This window comes from Mangifera indica, chromosome 9, assembly GCF_011075055.1.
Source record: "Mangifera indica cultivar Alphonso chromosome 9, CATAS_Mindica_2.1, whole genome shotgun sequence".
NCBI lineage: Eukaryota > Viridiplantae > Streptophyta > Magnoliopsida > Sapindales > Anacardiaceae > Mangifera > Mangifera indica.
The window spans coordinates 914,624-938,053 of NC_058145.1; the positions used below are offsets into that span (position 1 = coordinate 914,624).

The 23,430-nt window shown below is 33.2% G+C and overlaps 3 protein-coding genes across 3 annotated transcripts; all 3 read right to left on the reverse strand.

The window, feature by feature from the left end:
• Positions 1–204: 204 nt before the first annotated feature.
• LOC123225635 (receptor-like protein EIX2) lies at positions 205–3,066 on the reverse strand. The gene has a single exon (XM_044649734.1). The coding sequence runs from the start codon at positions 3,064–3,066 to the stop codon at positions 205–207; it is 2,862 nt and encodes a 953-aa protein (XP_044505669.1).
• Positions 3,067–13,258: 10,192 nt separating this feature from the next.
• LOC123225636 (receptor-like protein EIX2) lies at positions 13,259–16,120 on the reverse strand. The gene has a single exon (XM_044649735.1). It carries the CDS (start codon positions 16,118–16,120, stop codon positions 13,259–13,261), a length of 2,862 nt encoding a protein of 953 aa, XP_044505670.1.
• A 4,319-nt stretch (positions 16,121–20,439) lies between these two features.
• LOC123225637 (receptor-like protein EIX2) lies at positions 20,440–23,317 on the reverse strand. Its single transcript, XM_044649736.1, has one exon. The coding sequence runs from the start codon at positions 23,315–23,317 to the stop codon at positions 20,459–20,461; it is 2,859 nt and encodes a 952-aa protein (XP_044505671.1). The 3' UTR covers positions 20,440–20,458.
• Between the last annotated feature and the right edge of the window lie 113 nt (positions 23,318–23,430).

Below are 23,430 nucleotides of genomic sequence, written 5' to 3' on the forward strand. Positions count from 1 at the left end.
AAATACATATGACACCAAAGATGTCCAGCATGTATATTTGAAAGTGCTCTTTGCATTGATGTTAAAAACACTCTAAAGCAAAGACAAAAATTGACTTCCATCCATGAATTCCTTGACATACCAACAAGCTTACAGGCAAATTAAAGATAAAATTAAAGCATAATAACTTGCACACATAGCAACTATTAAACCCAGTATTACCATTTAGTTATTGAACCTTTGCTTCAGTTTGGCAAAATTTATTACTGCTTTCACGTAGATCCTATCTTTCATATCACCCAAGAACTTGAAATAAGCATGTCTCCACGACTGACAAAGCACTAGAGTGCCACAAACTCCCCAAAACCCAACAATGAAACCAAGGCTCAAGCTTACATAGAACCCAAGGCTTAAAAACTCATCTTCCCGAATTTTGCCTTCCGTAGTAGACGGAGCTTGGCCTGGAACCTCTCCTGGACATTTTTTTGGGAGTGGGAGGCCACATAGTCCAGGATTCCCTTCGTACACAGAGGCATTGAAACTCTGAAGTTGAGTGCCTGTTGGAATTTTCCCTGAAAAATTGTTGTATGACAAATCCATAACACCGAGGCGACTTATTAGAGAAAGGCTTAATGGAATTTCACCAGAGAATTGATTTCTCGATAGATCGAGGAAATCTAATGATTTCAATTGACCAATCTTGGGAGTGATTGATCCACTGAAATTATTTCTGGAAAGATTCAAGGCAATCAATCCTACCAGATTCATAATCTCTTCCGGAATTGCTCCAATCATTTTATTACAAGACAAGTCAATGATCTTGACTAACCCCAATGTATATTTGTACTCATATTTTCTTCCTTTCCATGTCAAACATTCGCTATCGATATACTCATGTACAGCTGAATACCAGTGGGAAAAATATTCATAGGTTATGGCAGCATAAGAACTCGTTGTTTCAGACAAAGCCGTGAAATTGTTGAAACACTTGGGTATACGTCCGGAAATATTGTTGAAGGAAAGGTCTAGGATTTGAATACTTACTAAATGGCACAACTGCAACGGTATGTTCCCACTGAATTTGTTAGATCCCAGACTGAGAACTAGCAAGCCTGGAAGACTCTCCCCTATCCATTCAGGTATCTTTCCGGATAATGCATTGTCCTGAAGATCTAAAGTTCTCAACCCGGTGAAGTTGCTGAAAGTTGGTACCTCTCCAGAGAAGTTATTACTGCACAATCTCAATGTTAGAAGATCATGCAGCGAGCCTATCGACGGTGGAATTTTTCCAAAGAGGCCATTATTTGCCAAATTAAGAACAAGCAAACTTTCAAATTTTGCCCAACAATCTGGAAGCAATCCCGATAGTTGGTTGTTAGAGAGGTCAAGATAGGTCAAATATTTTGCATCAACAGAACATATGAAAGAAGCTGGTCCTGAAAACTTATTTCCAGAAAGATTAATGCAAGATGCACCCCATGGAAGCGACAAAATGGGTCCCTCAGCATGGATTGAGCTAATATCAATTTGGGCAGCTGGAAGTGGTTGTAGTAAAGAAAAATCTGGGAGGTTTCCCTTAAAATGGTTGTATGAGATGTTGAAATAGACTACTCGATTGAATATATCCCAAATCCAATAAGGAATTGTATCTGAGATGCCAGCAGTGGAGATATCAAGTAGACTACCAAGCCTATCAGAGAATGCCAAATTTCTGATCCATTTTGGAAAATGAGGCCCCATTTTGCAAGAGGCAAGAGCTAGAAAAGAAATTCGTTGAAAAGGAGGAACCCAATCATTGCTTAATTCCAAAACAAGGGAATTATGAGCTAAGTCTAAACCCTCTAAATTGGAGAGATTACGAAAAAATTCTTCAGAAATGACTCCTCTCAAGGAGTTGTCACCAAGTTCTACAAATTTAAGATTGAACATATGTCCGATGCTTTTGGAAATGGTTCCGTTTAACTGATTTTTTGCAAGATCTAATATTTTTAAGGAGGAAAATCTTGTAAAATCAGGCACTGATCCAGTGATTTTGTTACCTGATAAATACAAAGATTCCAGCTTCTTCTCTGTGCATCCACCAGATAGATTTTGAAAGAACCCAGAGAGTTGTCCTATCAGATAATTGGAAGACAAGTCTATGGCATGCAAGCAACTCATATTTCCAATAGACTTTGGAAACCCACCTTCTAATTCATTGTGCTTAAGAAAGAGACCAGTAAGAGAAACCATGTAATATCCCAATGCTTCAGGAATCTCACCTCGCAAAAGGTTAGAATTCAAATTAAGTTCTTTAAGATTTCTACTGACATTGAACAACCATGGGAATATTGACTCAGTTACACGGTTTCCAGAAAGATCAAGGTTCAGAAAAGACGCAGTAGCATTGACTTTCAGGGGATTCCAAGATGTAATCTGTGGAAGATTACAACCAAATAGCCGAAGATCATTGAGCAATGGGAGCTTGTTAATGACTTGAAACCAATCATCGGCTTCAGGAAGATCGCATCCACTTAAGTCAAGATATCTTAAAGAAGAAAGATGAGAAAGCCACTCAATGTCTCCAATATTATATAAACCGTCATTGCCACTGAGATCGAGAAGTTGCAGCCTGGAAAGGTTTCCAAGCCAGTGGGGAATTGGTCCTTCAAAACCGACATTAGAGAGGCGAACGGCCTCCAAGGTTTTGACAGAATCAAGGAACTCAGGAATCGGGCTCCCACTAAAATTATTGTTACTGAGGTCTAGGTAGCGGAAATGATGCGCTTTATAAAGTGAAGAAGCATTAATGGTACCTGCCAATGGCTGTTCACCATCAACGCCAGGTATAAGCTGTATTCCGTACACATGGCCTGTTTGAAGACATAAGACTCCTCTCCATTCACAGCAATCTTTTTTATCTTCACTTCCCCAAGAAGAGAGAATGCCAGAATAATCTATCAGGCCTTGTCTAAATACAAGCAGCGCTTCTCTTTCCTCTTCCCTGCAACGTATAACGGCAGAATCCACAACTCTTTCCTGGTAAAGGAACAGAATCAGAACAGCTTGAAGTAGATGTTGAAGGAGCCTTCTACCTGACATAGCCATCATAATGATCAAGTAGAAACAACACTGCTCATCAATAAGTAATTATCTCTGAAAATTAGCTCAGACTTCAGCCACCTTTGTGTTGCTATTAAATAAACTTTTCACTTTTAATGATTGTGCAATTGAGCCCTCCTGTTGTCATCGTGTTTTCAACCATGCACAACGTCATGGCATTATTCCCTTTACTCACCGCCCTTTCTCATATTTGTAGATGACAAGCTCCGTTTTAGTTGAATATTCTATTTTCACCAACTTTGATTTGCTCCATCTCTTGCATGAGCATCAATCACGTCTAGATCTGTCGGATCCCCTCAATGTGTTTTACAATTGACAAGAAATGAGACAGAATAAAAAAGGAAAAAAAGAGATTAAAAAAAAGTGGCATTTATTTATACTATTAAAGGTGTAAGTAATATTAACTTTATTATATATTATACAAAGAAAAAAAACCTATCATTTGATTATTAAAATTAAACTTTGATAGATGAGGGAAAAAATCAACTTTTATATTCAAAAAATTTTAGTTTTATATTGTAAAATATTTGTAAAAAGAAAATAATAATTCATGTCATGTTGAACTGTTTATGGTGAGGATTGTTATTTTGTAGAGTAAATTATTTACCAAACAATTACATGGGTTTGGGTTTAGGGTTATTCAATTTTTTCAGGGAGTCAAGATGGTGTGTGACATGATAGCGGCATAAAAATAGATTTAAGGCATGATTCACGGTGCATTGTTCAATCTATGGTTGGAGAATCATTCAAAAGAATACCAGTTTTATATTATAAATAAAACCGTAATATTTTCGTACAAAAAACAATTCATATCTTTCTGACCAGAGACAAAAGCCTGTGGGGGCAATAATAAGGTTTGTTGGGGAAAGGAGCTTGTCATAAAATTTTAAATACTTAAACACATACTTATAATTTAATTTTTATTAAAATTATATATAATATTATTATTTATCCAAAAATTAAAATTTTATTATAAATTTTTAAATTTTAAAAAATAATAATTTTAATTTAAAATCTATAGTTTTTTTTTTATTTTTGTGATTAAAACAATTATCTAAAAATAAGATAAAAAATCAATGAATATTTTTAATAAACAATTTTTTTATCTTTATTAATAAAAAGATATTATCTATTCACCGAAAGAGATAAAAAGACAACATCTCATTGTCAAAAGATAACATCCATAAAGAGACAAAAATCTCTAAAATGTGCAAGTATAATTAACCTCTATAAATTCCACGAAAAATCAACAAAATTAAAATGTGAATTCTTAATTTTATTAAAATTTAAATTGAAATTGGCATGTGTTTTCCATTCAAGGAGGTGTTCGGTCAGGTCATCATAATGTGCATGATTCAACGGTGCATCATTCACTCTATGCCTAGAGAATCATTAAAAAGAGTATTAGTTTTATATTAGGCCAGAAAGACTTGTTTCCACCTAGGGTTTTTTAAAATTTAAATACATATTTATAAATTAATTTATATTAGAAACTTATTTAAGATTAGAAATAAAATTATTATTCAATAAAAATTAAAATTTTATTATATTTTCTCCTTTAAGTTTAAAAATCTAATAATTTTTTTTATCTAAAATTTAAAAAATGAACATTCCCCCCTATAATTTTCCCTTGCTGCTGTTTTTCTGGTGACTGGGTATGAAGACTTTATTTCTTCTTCCAATCCAATTATGTGTCGGCTGATGCACAAATTAGTCGAAAGAAACAGATCTGTGAAATGCACAAATTTGTTTCGTCTTTGAGTTGTTCAGGAGAGGGAGGAATGCCGGTATGGAGGTTGGCCGGCTTCGGTCACCGAAAGGTAGCAATAAGGGAAAACTACAAACTCTAAGGGATAAATATTTATTTTTCAAACTTTAGGTGAAAAAAATTGTTAGACTTTTAAGTCTAGGAAGAAAAATATGATAAAACTTTAATTTTATAAAATTTTTATTAAATGACAATTTTACTTTTAATATTAACTGAAATTTTTAATAAAATTTGACTTATAAGTGAGTGTTGTTAGTAGATGTGACTTTGGAATTACATCAACCCTTGGGTGGGAATAAGTCTTTATATTAAAAATAAAAATTGTAATATTTTCGTACAAAAATACTAATCATATATTTCTCCTTTTTCATCCTTGTTATTGAACTGATAGCAGTGTATTCCATTCGTTTTGTAGACATTAGGAGCTTTTCAGAACCTTCAGTTCTCTTCACTGCGCTTTTGCACTTTCTGAGACATCCTCACTATCTAGAGGAATTTGCAACTACTAATTTTAGAAGACACGTTAAAGCCTATGAATCAGTCTTATAATTCTTGGTCAAGGCCAATTACTTAACCCTGGTGTTGGCCACTAGACATTTGATTTGAGCGGACTATGTTGTGGTGCATCTTCTCTACATATAGCAAGATATAGACTGATCTGTATTATACCTTAGAGCAATATTATGTATATCTATTTTAGATATACAAATGTATATACTCTTATATGTGTCATCGTGTGATTGAACATTATTTTATCATAAATTCAAAATTATTCAATCACGTAATGATACATATAAGTGTGTATCTACTTGTATATCCAAAATAGATATACATAGATTTATTGTTATACTTATCATTAATTGGTTTTATTCTTTCATTCCTATCAAAAGTTTTCTGTAATTTAGTACATTAAGTTACCGACATACTTGTATTTCATCATTATGATAAATATTTTTGTGCAATGAAAAACATTCTTTTTGGAATTTTCGTGCAATGTATTTGTTTTGATGTTGCAATGAATGAGAGGGGCTTTGAGAATCTTTATATTTTAACATTTTTGTCCAGAATTGGAAACAGAAATTGCATTTTGTTAGTCTTTGTCAAATGGTATTATGATGTTATTCTTTTCACACCTCTAGCTCTCTCTTGATGAAAAAAAATATATATATGAGATGTAGTGAACGAAATATTTCTTTTTCTCATTGGTTTGTCCTGGGGTTACAAACAATAAATTTAACTGTATAAATTAATTAAGCCAATCAATCACATAAAATATTAATTGTGTGTAGAAAATTAAATAAATCAACCAAAAATAAAAACAAAGGATTTATATGAAAAACTCACCAATGTTAAAGGAAAAACCATGAGTCAAATTTCGAATATCAAATCTATTATTAAGAAAAGTCATGTATAATCACTCTCAAGTTAATTATGGACTTTAGATCAATTGTAAAAAAATGTCTAAATTATTTACGGGCCAAAACCTTAATACAAGGAAAATAACCATTCAAATAGTTATTGTAATAAAACTTGATGATCTTAATAATACCCAATGATTAATCAAAGGTTAAGGAAAAATCTAACCTTTTATTTCTTTGATATAGGCAAGAAAAACAAATTCTCTTATCTGCAATTTTTGTTTCGTCTTTGTGTTTCACCCAAAAATCCAAAAGAGATATATTTATATCTTTTTATAACAAGAACATCAATGTAAAATTCTCTGTGCATCTCTTCAAAGCCATTAGGCAAACGATTTGTGGATTATCAGAATGCGAAGTTACTGGAAATAGTTAAAACTTTTGATGCCCCTGTTCACAGACATTTTTGAAACATAATTGTTTACTGTCAGGGAGAAGTTATATTATAAGAACTAAGGCGGAGTTGAAGTACTGCGATTTTTTCCTTTTTTTTGGGTTCATGTTGAGTTATATTATAAGAACAGATGCTGTTTATATCTTGAATTTTATGTGTTTAAATCGTGTTTTAGTAGTACTGACTCACAGCTTTTCAATAGAGATAGTTGAATTGATGGAAAGATGTTTACTTAGATGTTTTATATGTATTGTTGGATTTCAAAGATTAATATAACTATTAATTTTAATTTATGATCAAATTTCCATATCAAAATCACTATATAGGCAAAAATAGAAATTTTTGTCCTTGATTTTTTGTCTCTGATTCATAACACAATAAGGACATAAAAAAATTGTCCCTAATCCACCATTTAATCAAGGACAAAAAATTTTGTTATTAATTCATCATACGATTAAGGTCAAAAAAAGTTATCCTTAATTTCTTACATAATTAAGAACAAAAAATTTTGTTTCAAATTCAACGTACAATCAAGGACAAAAAATTTTGTTCCTAATTTATTACTCATTTAAGAACAAAAAAAATTTGCCATAAATTCAACATACAATCAAGGACAAAAAATTTTGTTCCTAATTTATTACACATTTAAGAACCAAAAAATTTGTCTCAAATTCAACATACAATCAAGGACAAAAACTTTTGTTTTTAATATATTACACATTCAAGGGCGAAAAATTTTTTTACATATTCAAGCTCGTCAAGTTTGGGGGTTTGTGGCTCGAGCTCAAGCTCATGATAGGAGTTGTTGACTCTAGCTCGATTCAAGGTATTACAATTAAACCTTGTAATTTATATACCTATCAATTACTCTTTTTTATTCAAAGTTTAATGTTGAGTTGTATGTGCATACTTCATATATCGAGTGAACTAGATAGAATTTGTCATACTAAAATATAAAAGTTAATGTAAAATTTTAAACTTTAAGGATTTGCAGGTATTACACTTGAATTGAAGTGCAAACTTGTAAGCTCATCAAGCCAAGAAATGACAAGCTCGATTTAATAATTGAGCCATTTGAGCTCAATTGGATAATAATTGAGGCAAACTACTTGCAGCTCACAAACGATTTTTATTATTTGCAGCCCTTGTATCAAATAAGCGAAAGTGCGTGAGGATTGTTACCATGTCTGTTAGCTAACAATAAATTATTTTCCAAAGGATTGTTTGGGTTAACGTTCTCTTATTCAATTCTTCCATTGAGTCAAGATGGTGTGTTTGGTATGGCAGGATACATAAATAAACTATATAAATTATTATTGTATTTAATAAAATTAAAATATAGATGTAATTATTATGTTTGATTGATTAGTAATAAAAAAGTATTAAAATATAATTTTATTGACATCTTAACTATGTTAAAGTGAAAATACGTGGGCAAAATAAAATAGAAGTGTGAAAAGGTCACGGTGAGTGACTTTCATCTCCTCCAGTTTCGCTCCATGGCTTTTGTCTCCTACAACAATAAACTCAAAATGTCATTGTCTCATTTATTCCTTGACATTCAAGCGAGCTTCTCACAAGAGCTAGATTTGTAAAAACTAACAACTCGATTAACTTTCTTTCTGTCTCTAGTTTGGACAAAATACAAATTACCATTCACTTTCTCCATTGATTTCCTATTCAATAAAATAATATGCATTGAGTTATGAGTATCTAACTGAGTATCATATGATATAACATTATATAATTGTATGATTTTTAATTAAAAATAAAATAACATTTAATCACATAAAAATATATCAAACACTCCGATGCTTGCCGTTTACCAATTATCACCATCGGGTTTTGAAGTATCTAAGAATGCCACTTTCACAGCCCACCGAAGCTTATGTGGCACAGCTTCTCTCTACTACCACGTCTCTCAATCATGTAAGCTCTCAGCTTCCTTTCGCATTTGTTTACAGGTCTTATGATTATGGTAGGCACTGTTTATGCATAAATTGTAGTTATTGGTTGGAATTAAACTAATTAGTTTAATTAATATAATAAGAAATAATTAAAGTTTAGTCTCTTTAATAAGAATATCTAAAAGTTTTTTTTTTTAATTAGCAATATTATATGTATATACTTTTGAATATATAGTTAGGTACACAGATGATGTATTATCATGTGATTAGATGTTATTTTATTTTTAATTTAAAATTATTTATTATCATTAAAAAATGATATATATCTTATAATATTTTGAAAATTAGTACGATATAAAACAGATATTGTATGATATAATACATATCAATCCATCAGTAATTAATTTTATTGATATGGAAAAATGATGTTGTGGTAGAGATGTAACTAATATATTTCAAAATTTTTGGGATGTTTGTGATATATTTTTAAGATAATGATATAATGATTAAAAATTTTTATTTTAAAGGCAAATCTTACAATACATAGGATAAACAATACACAATAGGAAAAAAATTATGTTTTTTATACATGATTTGCTAAATGATTTGACTATATCATGATGCCAAACATTTTTAAAAAATTATTTGTGTCACAAGGCAGCCCTGCCCGTCGGAAGAAGGCATGGTCTATGGGGGCACGACTCACAATTTTGTAGTTTGTGTGTCGCTCCTGTGTTGCATGGACTATATTGGGGGCTTTAGGATTTGGCCCTCAAAATAAAAAGAAAAAAATTAAAATAACTAGACTAATTAAAAATTACAAAGTAAATATGTTATTCTTCTTAAGATATTTTGACTTAAGTGGATCGATTCATTATTTCTAAATGAATCATCTCTTATTTTCTTTTTCATCTTTCCAAAAGTAACAAAAATCATGCCAGCCATCCATAAAGGTTTTAGACTCTGGTAAAAAAGATGGGAGTCTATTTTACTTTTTACCGTGAATCATGGCCTACGTGCATTGCATAAGACGACTTCTTTGAAAATAAGTGACGCTAAACAATATATTTATTTATATGATAATAATACAATTTCATTTTGAAGACCTGACGGAAGACTCCCATATCGGAAGCACTTGGCATCTCTTCTTTCTTCTTTAGTACATTTCATTTGTTATGATTTTAGTGGACGGTTCAATGTGATTATTTGGGTTATTGCATGTTCAAAAATCTCTTATATATTGGTTAGATCTCTTTTTCAAAACATTAACATAATTGGCATGATTAAATAAAATATTCTTATAAACTTTATATTTAATTTAAGGCCAAAGGATTCATTCCCATCTAAAGTTTACTCTTTTCTCAAATTCTCACTTTTTATCTTTAGGCTGTTAAAATTATCATTTTATCAATAATATTACAATAAACTAAAATTTTATCTCATTTTTTTCTTAAACCCTAAAGACTAATAATTTCTCCTCTAGTTAAGTTTTAAAAAATAACATTTCCTCTCATATTATTTTTCATTCTCTGACGCCCTCTCCTTTTTAACATTTTCTCTTTCTCGGACGATCTCTTTCTCACCATCTCTCTTGGGAAGACAATCGTCTTTTCAAACAAAGATGAGATCTCTCATCTTCATTCAGAAAGATGATCTACTTGGAAGATCGACTAGAGGAGAGATGAAAAGAGAGAAACCGCTAGAAGCGTTGGGAGGGAGAGGTTGTTAGAGAATGAAAAATAACCCCTAGGGGGGAAAATGATATATTTTAAAACTTGGTCTAGAAGAAGAATTGTTAGTTTTTATGGTTTAAGAAGGAAAAAGAGATAAAATTTTAAAACTAACAAATTTAGTTAACTTTAACCACCCATGGGTAGGTATTCAAGTTTTTAAAAGATAAAGGGTAGGAACTTGAGAAAACTGTAAAGTTTGGATAGGAATAAGTCCTTTTACCTTAATTTAATATATTATAATTTGTAAACCTTTGGATAAAATATAATTAAATATTTTATAGGTCAAAAGACTTTTTCCCAAATAATGTTTGCTGAAATGATAAATTTTTATTCTTTAAATTTCAAAAACTTAGATTTCTATCTGTCATTCACTTCAATTAGTGAATTTCATTAAGTGAAATGAAAAAAAAAATTATTTTATATAAATTTTTCTATTTTTACTTTTTCCTTTTATCCATTCTATTTTCTCTTTTCTTTTTTGTTCTTTTATTTTTCTATCGTTTGTTTCAAAAGTTTGGGGGTAAACTATACTTTTTTAAAATATTAGAGGTGTTAATAAAGCTTTCAAGGGATTTTTTTTTGAAAATTTAAAAAAGTTCATGGGTGTCTTTGAAATTTTTAAAATTTCAGTATAAACTTCAATAAGTTTAAAAATGACAGTTGCTTTTATAAAAAAGTAATCAAAATGAAACATTTTAAAGTTAGTTAAATTTTCACCCTTCATCAACCTTTTAATGACATTGTGCATCAACTTGAATGAGTTTGAATTGAAATTGAGTATTATATATTCAATCTAAACTTGATTCAGCTTTAGACGACTCAATTTGGATTGAATATACCCTAATCTTCTCAAAGGATAACTTGTGAGGCCCATATGAGACAGATCATTGGTCAAAAAGATATTTGATCGAGGTGAGCACAAAACACGCCTTTGAAAACTTTGGATTGAACTCTAAAGCTCTCCCAATTGAGCTAATGCATTTTTAGGGCTCTTTTTTAAAACCAAACAAAATTCAAGTTAAAAAGAGTTCGACTAGATTAGACTCATGAGTTGGGGAATAATTTTATTTGATTAGAATTTGGCTGACGACTCGAATCGGATTACATCAAACAATAATAAAAATGACATTGTTGTGCTCATTATTGTATAAAACATCTTTTTATCAATGAGTTATAAATCTAAGTCACTATTCAAGCCAATAACTCGAACCGAATCATTTTTCGTTCACACCAAACTTAAACTATTCTCAAATTGGAGTCAAAATCATAATCATTCCTTTCTCCACGGAAATTTTAAACTTTTTGGTAGACTTCAAAGGAAGTTCCAAATATTTGTACACTCAATAAAAGAAGACAAAAAAGTGGTTCTGCAGGGCCGTTAATTCTATTTATTTCTTCAAGTAATAGAATCTCAGAAGGCAAATTAACAACACTTGTACTAGAATTAATAAGATATAACTTGATGAACAAGAAAGAAAGCAGTTATATAACATAGAACATTCAAACTCCCAGCATGTATAATCTCCTTCTACAAACATACAACACAATCTGCTCAGCATCATACAATATCTGTGATTAAAATATAAACACACCATTTAAGCTGAAACCAGCAAGAGGCATGAACATGGCTCATCTGCACCATCACCTGCTGGTAAAAACGGAGAAAACAAAACCCATTAGCCAGATAAAAAGAAAGAACCTTAAAAGAAACGGGGTCGAAAACTGAACGAGTGTTTGGCATCACTACTTAAGACCATAAAACCATCACTGAAGACAATTATGGAAGGAAACAAATTGTATAGCATTGCAAGTTAGAAAAGGTTGCCTCAAATATATTTGGTTAGGAAAGAATCTGAAGAGAAATACTGTAAGCCCAAGTAACAAAAGCAAAGGTGAAAACACAGCAAAGCTGATACATAAAGACCGCAACCACAACACATTTCTAGGCTAATAAAGTATTTTCCACTAGAATGAGCATGTTCGATTTGTCCAACCGATGGCACCAGAGTTAGATTTTGAAGGGATGTCAACGAGGATGTTGGATCCTAAAAGGAGGTGAATTTTCCAACCTATGGAATCAAACAAGGTGGGTGTGTTGTCTAGCCGATGGTAATTAGACCCAACCACACTGTGTGTGGATGGTTGTAGTATCCAAAGGATGAAAGGATGTCAACAAGAATGTTCATTGGCACCATGAAGGGATCCTAAAGAGGGTAAATTATCCAATTAATGCTATCAGCCAAGACCCAGCCATAAGTGTAGGAATGGTCACAACAGTTTAAACAGATGAAGGGATGACAACAAAGATGTCGGATCCTAAAGACGGGGAATTGTCCTAACCTATGGTATTAAAGCAAGGTCCTAAGTCCTAACTGGTGGTATCAAAGCAAGGTCCAGAAGGAATTGTCCTTCTGTTGTTCTTCAGTTTTTAAGAATATTGCTTTTCAAATCATATTATACCCTACAAAATTTTCTAAGAATATATGTTTCATTTTTACTCCTGGAAGAACAGTAAAGTAACTAAGAATTTAGTTTTCAACTTATGAAACAATACTGAATAAGGAACCTGAGGGGTTAGCTAACCGTTTAACTTCGAAATTTTCTTAGTTTTATATATATAAAATATAAAAAAACCTTTTAAATTTTATATTATCCTCCCAATTAAGTTTTATTATTTCTTTTTAAAACCCTATATTTTCCTTTTATTTAACAGTGACACCCCTACGTTTTATTTATGGTTCCGACTGACTATGACAAATATATATAATACCAAAGATGTTCAGCATGTATATTTGAAAGTGCTCTTGACATTGATGTTAAACACTTTAAAGCAAAGACAAAAATTGACTTCCATCCATGAATTCCTTGACATACCAACAAGTTTACAGGCAAATAAAAGATAAAATTAAAGCATAATAACTTGCACACATAGCAACTATTAAACCAAGTATTACCATTTAGTTATTGAACCTTTGCTTCAGTTTGGCAAAATTTATTACTGCTGTCACGTAGATCCTACCTTTCATATCACCCAAGAACTTGAAATAGGCATGTCTCCATGACTGACTCAGCACTAGACTGCCACAAACTCCCCAAAACCCTAAAATGAAACCAAGGCTCAAACTTACATAGAACCCAAGGCTTAAGAACTCATCTTCCGGAATTTTGCCTATTGTAGTAGACGGAGATTGGCCTGGAACTTCTCCTGGACATTTTTTTGGGAGTGGGAGGCCACATAGTCCAGGATTCCCTTCGTACACAGAGGCATTGAAACTCTGAAGTTGAGTGCCTGTTGGAATTTTCCCTGAAAAATTGTTGTATGACAAATCCATAACACCGAGGCGACTTATTAGAGAAAGGCTTGATGGAATTTCACCGGAGAACTGATTTCTCGATAGATCAAGGAAATCTAATGATTTCAACTGACCAATCTTGGGAGTGATTGGTCCACTGAAATTATTTCTGGAAAGATTCAAGGCAATCAATCCTACCAGATTCATAATCTCTTCCGGAATTGCTCCAATCATTTTATTACAAGACAAGTCAAAGATCTTGACTAACCCCAATGTGTATTTGTACTCATGTTTTCTTCCTTTCCATGTCAACCATTCGCTATCGATATACGCATGTACAGCTGAATACCAGTGGGAAATATATACATAGCTTATGGCAGCATAGGAACTCGTTGTTTCAGACAAAGCCGTGAAATTGTTGAAACACTTGGGTATACGTCCGGAAATATTGTTGAAGGAAAGGTCTAGGATTTGAATACTTACTAAATGGCACAACCGCAAAGGTATGTTCCCACTGAATTTGTTAGATTCCAGACTGAGAACTAGCAAGCTTGGAAGACTCTCCCCTATCCATTCAGGTATCTTTCCTGATAATGCATTGTCCTGAAGATCTAAAATTCTCAACCCGGTGAAGTTGCTGAAAGTTGGTACCTCTCCATAGAAGTTATTACTGCTCAATCTCAGTGTTAGAAGATTATGCAGCGAGCCTATCGACGGTGGAATTTTTCCAAAGAGGCCATTATTTGCCAAATTAAGAACAAGCAAACTTCCAAATTTTGCCCAACAATCTGGAAGCAATCCTGATAGTTGGTTGTTAGAGAGGTCAAGATAGGTCAAATATTTTGCATCAACAGAACATATGAAAGAGGCTGGTCCCGAAAACTTATTTCCAGAAAGATTAATGTAAGATGCAGCCCATGGAAGCAACAAAATGGGTCCCTCAACATGGATTGAGCTCATATCTATTTGGGCAGCTGGAAGTGGTTCTAGTAAAGAAAAATCTGGGAGGTTTCCATTGAAATGGTTATATGAGATGTTGAAATAGGATACTCGATTGAATATATCCCAAATCCAATCAGGAATTGTATCTGAGATGCCAGCATTGGAGACATCAAGTACACTAATAGGCCTATCAGAGAATGCCAAATTTCTGATCCATTTTGGAAAATGAGGCCCCATTTTGCAAGAGGCAAGAGCTAGAAAAGAAATTCCTTGAAAAGGAGGAACCCAATCATTGCTCAATTCCAAAACAAGAGAATTACGAGCCAAGTCTAAACCCTCTAAATTGGAGAGATTACGAAAAAATTCTTCAGAAATGACTCCTTTCAAGGAGTTGTCACCAAGTTCTACAAATTTAAGATTGAACATATGTCCGATGCTTTTGGAAATGGTTCCGTTTAACTGATTTTGTGCAAGATGTAATTCTTTTAAGGACGAAAATCTTGTAAAATCAGGCACTGATCCAGTGATTTTGTTAGCCCATAAATACAAAAATTCTAGCTTCTTCTCTGTGCATCCACCAGATAGATTTTGAAAGAACCCAGAGAGTTGCCCTATCAGATAATTGGAAGACAAGTCTATGGCATGCAAGCAACTCATATTTCCAATAGACTTTGGAAACCCACCTTCTAGTTCATTGTCCTTAAGATAGAGACCAGTAAGAGAAACCATGTAATGCCCCAATGCTTCAGGAATCTCACCTCGTAAAAGGTTAGAATTCAAATTAAGTTCCTTAAGATTTCTACTGACATTGAACAACCATGGGAATATTGACTCAGTTACAAGGTTTCCAGAAAGATCAAGGTTAATAAAAGATGCAGTAGCATTGACTTTCAGGGGATTCCAAGATGTAATCTGCGGAAGATTACAACCAAATAGCCGAAGATCATTGAGCAATGGGAGCTTGTTAATGACTTGAAACCAATCATCTGCTCCAGGAAGATGGCATCCACTTAAGTCAAGATATCTTAAAGAAGAAAGATGAGAAAGCCACTCAATGTCTCCAATATTATATAAACCGTTATTGCCACTGAGATCGAGAAGTTGCAGCTTGGAAAGGTTTCCAAGCCAGTGGGGAATCGGTCCTTCAAAACCGGCGTTAGAGAGACGAACGGTCTCCAAGGTTTTGACAGAATCAAGGAACTCAGGAATCGGGCTCCCACTGAAATTATTGTTACTGAGGTCTAGATAGCGGAAATGATGCACTTTATAAAGTGAAGAAGCATTAATGGTACCTGCCAATGGTTGTTCACCTTCAACGCCAGATATAAGCTGGATTCCGTACACATGGCCTCTTTGAAGGCATAAGACTCCTCTCCATTCACAGCAATCTTTTTTATCTTCACTTCCCCAAGAAGAGAGAATGCCAGAATAATCTATCAGGCCTTGTCTAAGTACAAGCAGCGCTTCTCTTTCCTCTTCTCTGCAACGTATAACGGCAGAATCCACAACTCTTTCCTGGTAAAGGAACAGAATCAGAACAGCTTGAAGTAGATGTTGAAGGAGCTTTCTTCCTGACATAGCCATCATAATGATCAAGTGGAAACAACTCTGCACATCAATGAGTAATTATCTCTGAAAATTAGCTCTGACTTCATGTATAATAATCTAAAGGGCAAATGTCTATTTGTATACATTCAAAACTTTGTAGTCATAATTCTTTTGCGTTCAATTTATGCCTTGAAATATATTCAAAAAATTTTAGTTTTATATTGTCAAATATTTGTAAAAAGAAAAAAATAATTCATGTCTTGTTGAATTGTTTATGGTGAGGATCGTTATTCAATTTTGGCCAAACGACTATTTCCCACCCAAGGTTTGATGTTTTCTCAAAAGTCCCCCCTTTAACTATGGAAATACCAAACACCCACCCATGACCGGTTAGATTTAACCAAACTCTAACGGTAGTAGGGGTAAAATCGTCATTTTTACTATAATATTAAAAATAAACTGAAATAGAATCTTTTTTGCCCCCCTAAACTTTAAAAACTAAAATTTTCCCCCAGCCTAAGTTTTGAAAAATGGCAGTTTCACCCTAGGGTTTGGTTTTGAAATCTCCGGCGACCGTTCCGGCTCCATTGCCAACGGCCTCTCCCTCCCGAAGCAGCCTCTCCTTCCGGTAAATGTTTTCCTCCCATTTGTAGGCTCGATCGGCGTCGGCTTCGCCTTGGGAGACGAAGAACTTCGTCGGGGAAGACAAAGTTCTTCGTCTCCCCAGACAAAGCCGATGCCGTCGTCTTCGTTTGGGAAGACGAAGAACTTCCCAGAACCTCTGGGAAGATGACCGTCTTCCCAGACGAAGACTACGGCATCGGCTTCGTCTGGGGAGACGAAGAACTTCGTCTTCCCCGACGAAGTTCTTCGTCTCCCAAGGCGAAGCCGACGCCGATCGAGCCTCCAAATGGGAGGAAAACATTCGTCGGAAGGAGAGGCTGCTTCGGGAGGGAGAGGCCGTGGACAATGGAGCCGGAACGGTCGCTGGAGATTTCAAAACCAAACCCTAGGGTGAAACTGCCATTTTTTAAAACTTAAGCTAGGGAAAAATTTTAGTTTTTAAAGTTTAGGGGGGCAAAAGGAGATAAAATTTTTAGACGTTAGGGTTTGGTTAAATCTAACCAACCATGGGTGGGTATTTGGTGTTTCCATAGTTAGAGGGGAGACTTTTGAGAAAACATCAAACCTTGGGTGGGAAATAGTCATTTGGCCTTCAATTTTTTCAGGGAGTCAAGATGGTGTGGGACACGATAGCGGCATAAAAATAGATTAGGGCATGATTCACGCGGTGCATTATTCAATTTATAGCGGCAAAAGAATATCGGTTTTATATTATTAATAAAACTGTAACATTTTCGTACGAAAAACAAATCATATCTTCCTGACCAGAGACAAAAGCCTGAGGTTTGTTGGCGAAAGGAGTGTTCCCCTTCCCTCCGATAAAATTTTAAAATCTTAAACACATATTTATAATTTAATTTTAATTAAAATTATACGTAATATTATTATTTATTTAAAAATTAAAAATCTATTATAATTTTTTATATTTAAAATTTTTAAATTTTAAAAAAGAATAATTTCAATTTTAAATCCCTATATTTTTTTTTTCACTTTTGTGATGAGGACAATATTTGAAGACAAGATAAAAAGTCGACGATTATTTTTGATAAACATATTTTTGTTTTTGTTTTTTTAAGAGACATTATCTATTCATCGAAAGAGATAAAAAGATATCATTTTGTTGTTAATAGATAACATCCATGAAGAGATAAAAATCTATAAAATGCATACATATAATTAACTTCTATGAATTCCATGAAAAATCAACTGATTTAAAATGTGAATACTTAATTTTATTAAAATTTAAATTGAAATTGGCATGTGTTTTCCATTCAAGGAGTCTTCGGTCTGCTCATCATAATGTGCATGATTCACGGTGCATTATTCACTCTATGCCTGTAGAATCATTAAAAGGAATATTAGTTTTATATTAGGCCAAAAAGACTTGTTTCCACCCAAAGTTTGGTGTAATTTTAAAGTTTTATTTATCAATTTTTAGAATCGTAAATACACATTCATAAATTTATTTATATTAAAAACTCATTTAGGTTTAGGAATAAACCATTATTTAATAAAAATAAAAATTTCATCATATTTTTTTCTTTAAATTTAAAAATCTAATAATTTTTCTTTATCTAAAATTTAAAAAATAAACATTTTCCTCTATAGTTTTCCCTTGCAGCGTATCATCTGGTGAATTCTGACTGTTAAAGGACATTTCAAAGAATGCAATCATAGAGTATTCCATTCATTATGTAGACATTAGGAGCTTTTCAGAACCTTCAGTTCTCTTCACTGCGCTTTTACACTCCTTGAGACATCCTCACTATCTAGAGGAATTTGCAACTACTAATTTTAGAAGACAGATTAAAGCCTATGAATCAGTCTTACAATTCTTGGTCAAGCCAATTACTTAACCCTGGTGTTGGCCACTAGACATTTGATTTGTGCAGACTATGTTGTGGTGCATCTTCTCTACATATAGCAAGATATAGACTGATCTGTATTATACTTTAGAGTAATATTATGTATACCTACTTTAGATACACAAATATGTATATTTTTATATGTGTTATCATATGATTGAATGTTGTTTTATTTTTAATTCAAAATCACATAATTACATGATGACATATATTAGTATGTATTTATTTATATATCCAAAAAGGTACACATAAATTTATTGTTATAGCTTATCATTAATTGGGCTTATTCCTTCATTCCTGTCAAAAGTTTTGTGTAATTCAGTGCATTAAGTTATCGTCATACTTGTATTTCATCATTATGATAAATATTTTTGTGCAATGAAAAACATTCTATTTGGAATTTTCGTGCAATGTATTTGTTTTGATGTTGCAATGAATGAGAGGGGTTTTGAGAATCTTTTTCTTTTAACATTTTTGCCCAGAATTGGAAACAGAAATTGCATTTGGTTAGTCTTTGTCAAATGGTATTATGATGTTATTCTTTTCACATCTCTAGCCCTCTCTTGATGAAAAAAAATATATGAGATGTAGTGAATGAAATATTTCTTTTTCTCATTCATTTGTGTTGAGGTCACAAAGAATAAATCTAATTATGTAAATTAATTAAGCCATTCACAAAAAAATATTAATTGTATGCAAGAAATGAAATAAATCAATGACAAATAAAAACAAAGGATTTATATTGAAAACTCTCCAATGTTGAGGGGAAAATTATAGGTCAAATTTCAAATATTATTAAGAAAAGTTAATTATAATCACTCTCAAGTTAATTATAAACTTGAGATCAACCGTAAAAAAAACACCTAAATTATTTATTAGCCAAAACCATCCCATACTCTTTGATTTTGAATTAATACAAGATAAATAACTATTCAAATAATTATTGTAATAAAACCCAATAATCTTGATAATATCTTTTATTTCTTTGATCTATGTAGGCAAAAAAAAAAAAAATTCTCTCATATGCAATTCTTGTTTTGTCTTTGTGTTTCACTCAAAAATCCAAAAGATATATATTTATATCTTTTTATAACAACAACATTAACGTAAAATTCTTGTACATCTCATTTTTTTATTTAATAATATAGGTTGGAGCTTCAAAGCCATTAGGCAAACAATTTGTGGATTGTCAAAATGCAAAGTTCCTGGAAATATTGAGGTTTTCCAGGTTGGTAAATGTTTATTTACCGAAATGCTGTAAAAAATGGTCCTCCTTTTAACACTCACCCAGTATGCAGGCTAATACTTGTTTAGTCCTGTAGTGCACTTTTATTCTGCTATAAGTCAATTTTTCTTGCTTTATAGTGATAGTTTGATGTAACTCTTGCAGCAGTTTAAGCTCACTCTATTCTTCTATCTAATTTAAAATTTCTAGCATGATATCTATAATTTAAACACACCTATTCATATTTAATAAAATTTATATGTTTTCTGATTGTGTGTAGAGCATATAAGTTGTAATTTTATATTGTTGTGTCATGATAAAGTAGTTTATCCATCAATAGTTAATAGTGAATGTTTTGTCCCTTCAAAAAAAAATTTAAAAATTCAATCTTTCAAATAGAAAAAAAAAAAAAATTCAGTTTATTTAATAGGAAAAAAAGTGATAGTTTGAAATCTTTAAATTTTGTTATCCCTTTCATAATTTATTTTGAAGTGATGTTAAAAAAATTCTCCAAAGCAAAGACAAAAATGACGTCCATCCATGAAGTCCTAGACAAATCAACAAGTTCAAAACAAATCAACAAGTTCAAAGGCAAATTACAGATAAAGTTAAAGCATAATAACTTGCACACGTATCAACTATTAAACCAAGTATTACCATTTAGTTATTGAACCTTTGCTTCAGTTTGGCAAAATTTATTGCTGCTGTTACGTAGATCCTGTCTTTCATATCACCCAAGAACTTGAAATAGGCATGTCGCCATGACTGACTCAGCACTAGACTGCCACAAACTCCCCAGAACCCTACAATGAAACCAAGGCTCAAACTTACGTAGAACCCAAGGCTTATAAACCCATCTTCCGGAATTTTGCCTTTCATAGTAGATGGAGCTTGTGCTGGTTCTTCTCCAGGACATTTTATTGGGAGTGGGAGGCCACACAGTCCAGGATTCCCTTCATACACGGAGGCATTGAAACTCTGAAGTTGAGTGCCTGTTGGAATTTTCCCTGAAAAATTGTTGTATGACAAATCCATAACACCGAGGCGACTTATTAGAGAAAGGCTTGATGGAATTTCACCAGAAAATCGATTTCTCGAGAGATCGAGGAAATCCAAAGATTTCAACTGACCAATCTTGGGACTGATTGGTCCACTTAAATTGTTTCTGGATAGATTCAAGGCAATCAATCCGACCAGATTCATAATCTCTTGAGGAATTTCTCCAATCATTTTATTGCAGGAAAGGTCAAGGTACTTCACTAACCCCAGAGTATTTTTGTACTCATATTTAGTTCCTTTCCATGTCAACCATACGCTGTCGATATACTTATGCTCTCCCCCTGAGTATAGTCCATTGTATACGTAGGATATGGCAACATGGGAACTTGTTGTTTCAGACAAAGCCGTGAAATTGTTGAAACAGTTGGGTATACTTCCGGAGATATTGTTCAAGGAAAGGTCCAGGATTTGAATATTTACTAAATGGCACAACTGCAAAGGTATGTTCCCATTGAATCTGTTAGATCCTAGATTAAGAACAAGTAAACTTGGAAGACTCTCCCCTATCCATTCAGGTAGCTTTCCAGATAATGCATTGTGCTGAAGATCTAAAATTCTCAACCTAGTGAAGTTGCTGAAAGTTGGTACCTCTCCAGAGAAGTTATTACTGCTCAATCTCAACGTAAGAATTTTATGCAGCGAGCCCAGCGACGGTGGAATTTTTCCAGAGAGGGCATTATTTCCCAAATTAAGAACAAGTAAACTTTCAAATTTTGCCCAACAATCCGGAAGTATTCCTGATAGTAGGTTATTAGAGAGGTCAAGATAGGTCAGATATTCAACAGAAGCAGAACATATGAAAGAAGCTGGTCCTGAAAACTTATTTCCAGAAAGATTAATGTATGATGCACTCGATGGAAGTGATAAAATCGGTCCTTCAACATGGATTGAGCTCATATCTATTTGGAAAGCTTGATATGGATCTAGAGCTGGATCTAGTAAAGAAAAATCTGGGAGATTTCCCTTGATATGATTGTATGAGATGTTGAAATAGCCTAAATACTTGAACATAGGCCAAATCCAATCAGGTATTGTATCTGAGATGCCAGCATTGGAGATATCAAGTTGAATTAAAAACACACCAGACTCTTTTAAAATTCTGATCCATTTTGGAAAATGAGGCCCCATGTTGCAGGAGGCAAGAGATAGAGAATAAATTTCTTGAAAAGGAGGAACCCAATCATCTCTCAATTCCAAAACAAGAGAATTGTGAGATAAGTCCAAAATCTCTAATTTGGAAAGGTTTAAGAAAAATTCTTCAGAAATGATACCTTTCAAGGAGTTGTGACCAAGATCTATAATTTCAAGATTGAACATTTGTCCGATGCTTTTGGAAATGGTTCCGTTTAACAGATTTTGTCCAAGTCCTAAATTTTTTAAGGATGAAAATCTCGTAAAATCAGGCACTGATCCAGTGATTTTGTTACCTGATAAATACAATGATTCCAGCTTCTTCTCTGTGCATCCACCAGATAGATTTTGAATGAACCCAGAGAGTTGTCCTATAAGATTATTGTAAGACAAGTCTACTGCATGCAAGCAACTCATATTTCCGATGGACTTTGGAAACCCACCTTCTAGTTCGTTGGACACTAGAAAGAGACTGGTAAGAGAAACCATATAATGTCCCAAAGCTTCAGGAATCTCTCCTTGTAAAAGGTTATAATTGAGATTGATCTCGTTAAGATTTCTACTGACATTGAACAACCATGGATATATTGAATTAGTTACATTGTTTTCAGTAAGATCGAGGTTCAGAAAAGATGCAGTAGCATTGACATTCAGGGGAGTCCAAGACGTAATCTCTGGAAGGCGACACCAAGCTAGCCGAAGTTCATTGAGAAATGGGAGCTTATTAATGACTTGAAACCAATCATCTGCTCTAGAAAGATCGCAGTCACCTAAGTCAAGATATCTTAAAGAAGAAAGATGAGAAAGCCACTCAATGTTTCCAATATTATATAAACCATCATTGCCACTGAGATCAAGAAGTTGCAGCCTGGAAAGGTTTCCAAGCCTGTGGGGAATTGGTCCTTTAAAACCAGCATAAGAGAGACGAAGGGTCTTCAAGTTTTTGACAGAATCAATGAACTCAGGGATTGGGCTCCCACTAAAATTATTGTAACTAAGGTCTAGAAAGCCGAAATGATGCATTTTATGAAGTAAAGAAGCATTAATGGTACCTGTCAATAGCTGTTCAGCAAGCTTTAGTCCGTACACATGACCGGTTTGAAGACACAGGACTCCTTCCCATTCACAGCAATCTTTTTTATCTTTACTTTCCCAAGAAGAGAAAGTGCCCAAACTATCTATCAGGCCTCGTCTAAATTCGAGTAGCGCTTCTTTTTCCTCTTCTCTGCAACGAATTACGTCGGAATCCGCAACTCTTTGCTGGAAAAGGAACAGAATCAAAACAGCTTGAAGTAGATGTTGAGGGAGCCTTCTACCTGACATAGCCATCATAATGATCAAGCAGAAACAACAATGCTTATCAATGAGTAATTATCTCTGAAAATTAGCTCAGATCCATGCATACTGCTTCATGTATAATAATCTAGAGGCCGGATGTCTAT

Bases quoted from the DNA above. Each gene is read 5' to 3' on its own strand.
- LOC123225636 (XM_044649735.1), bottom strand. From the start codon at position 16,120: ATGGCTATGTCAGGAAGAAAGCTCCTTCAACATCTACTTCAAGCTGTT.
- LOC123225635 (XM_044649734.1), bottom strand. From the start codon at position 3,066: ATGGCTATGTCAGGTAGAAGGCTCCTTCAACATCTACTTCAAGCTGTT.
- LOC123225637 (XM_044649736.1), bottom strand. From the start codon at position 23,317: ATGGCTATGTCAGGTAGAAGGCTCCCTCAACATCTACTTCAAGCTGTT.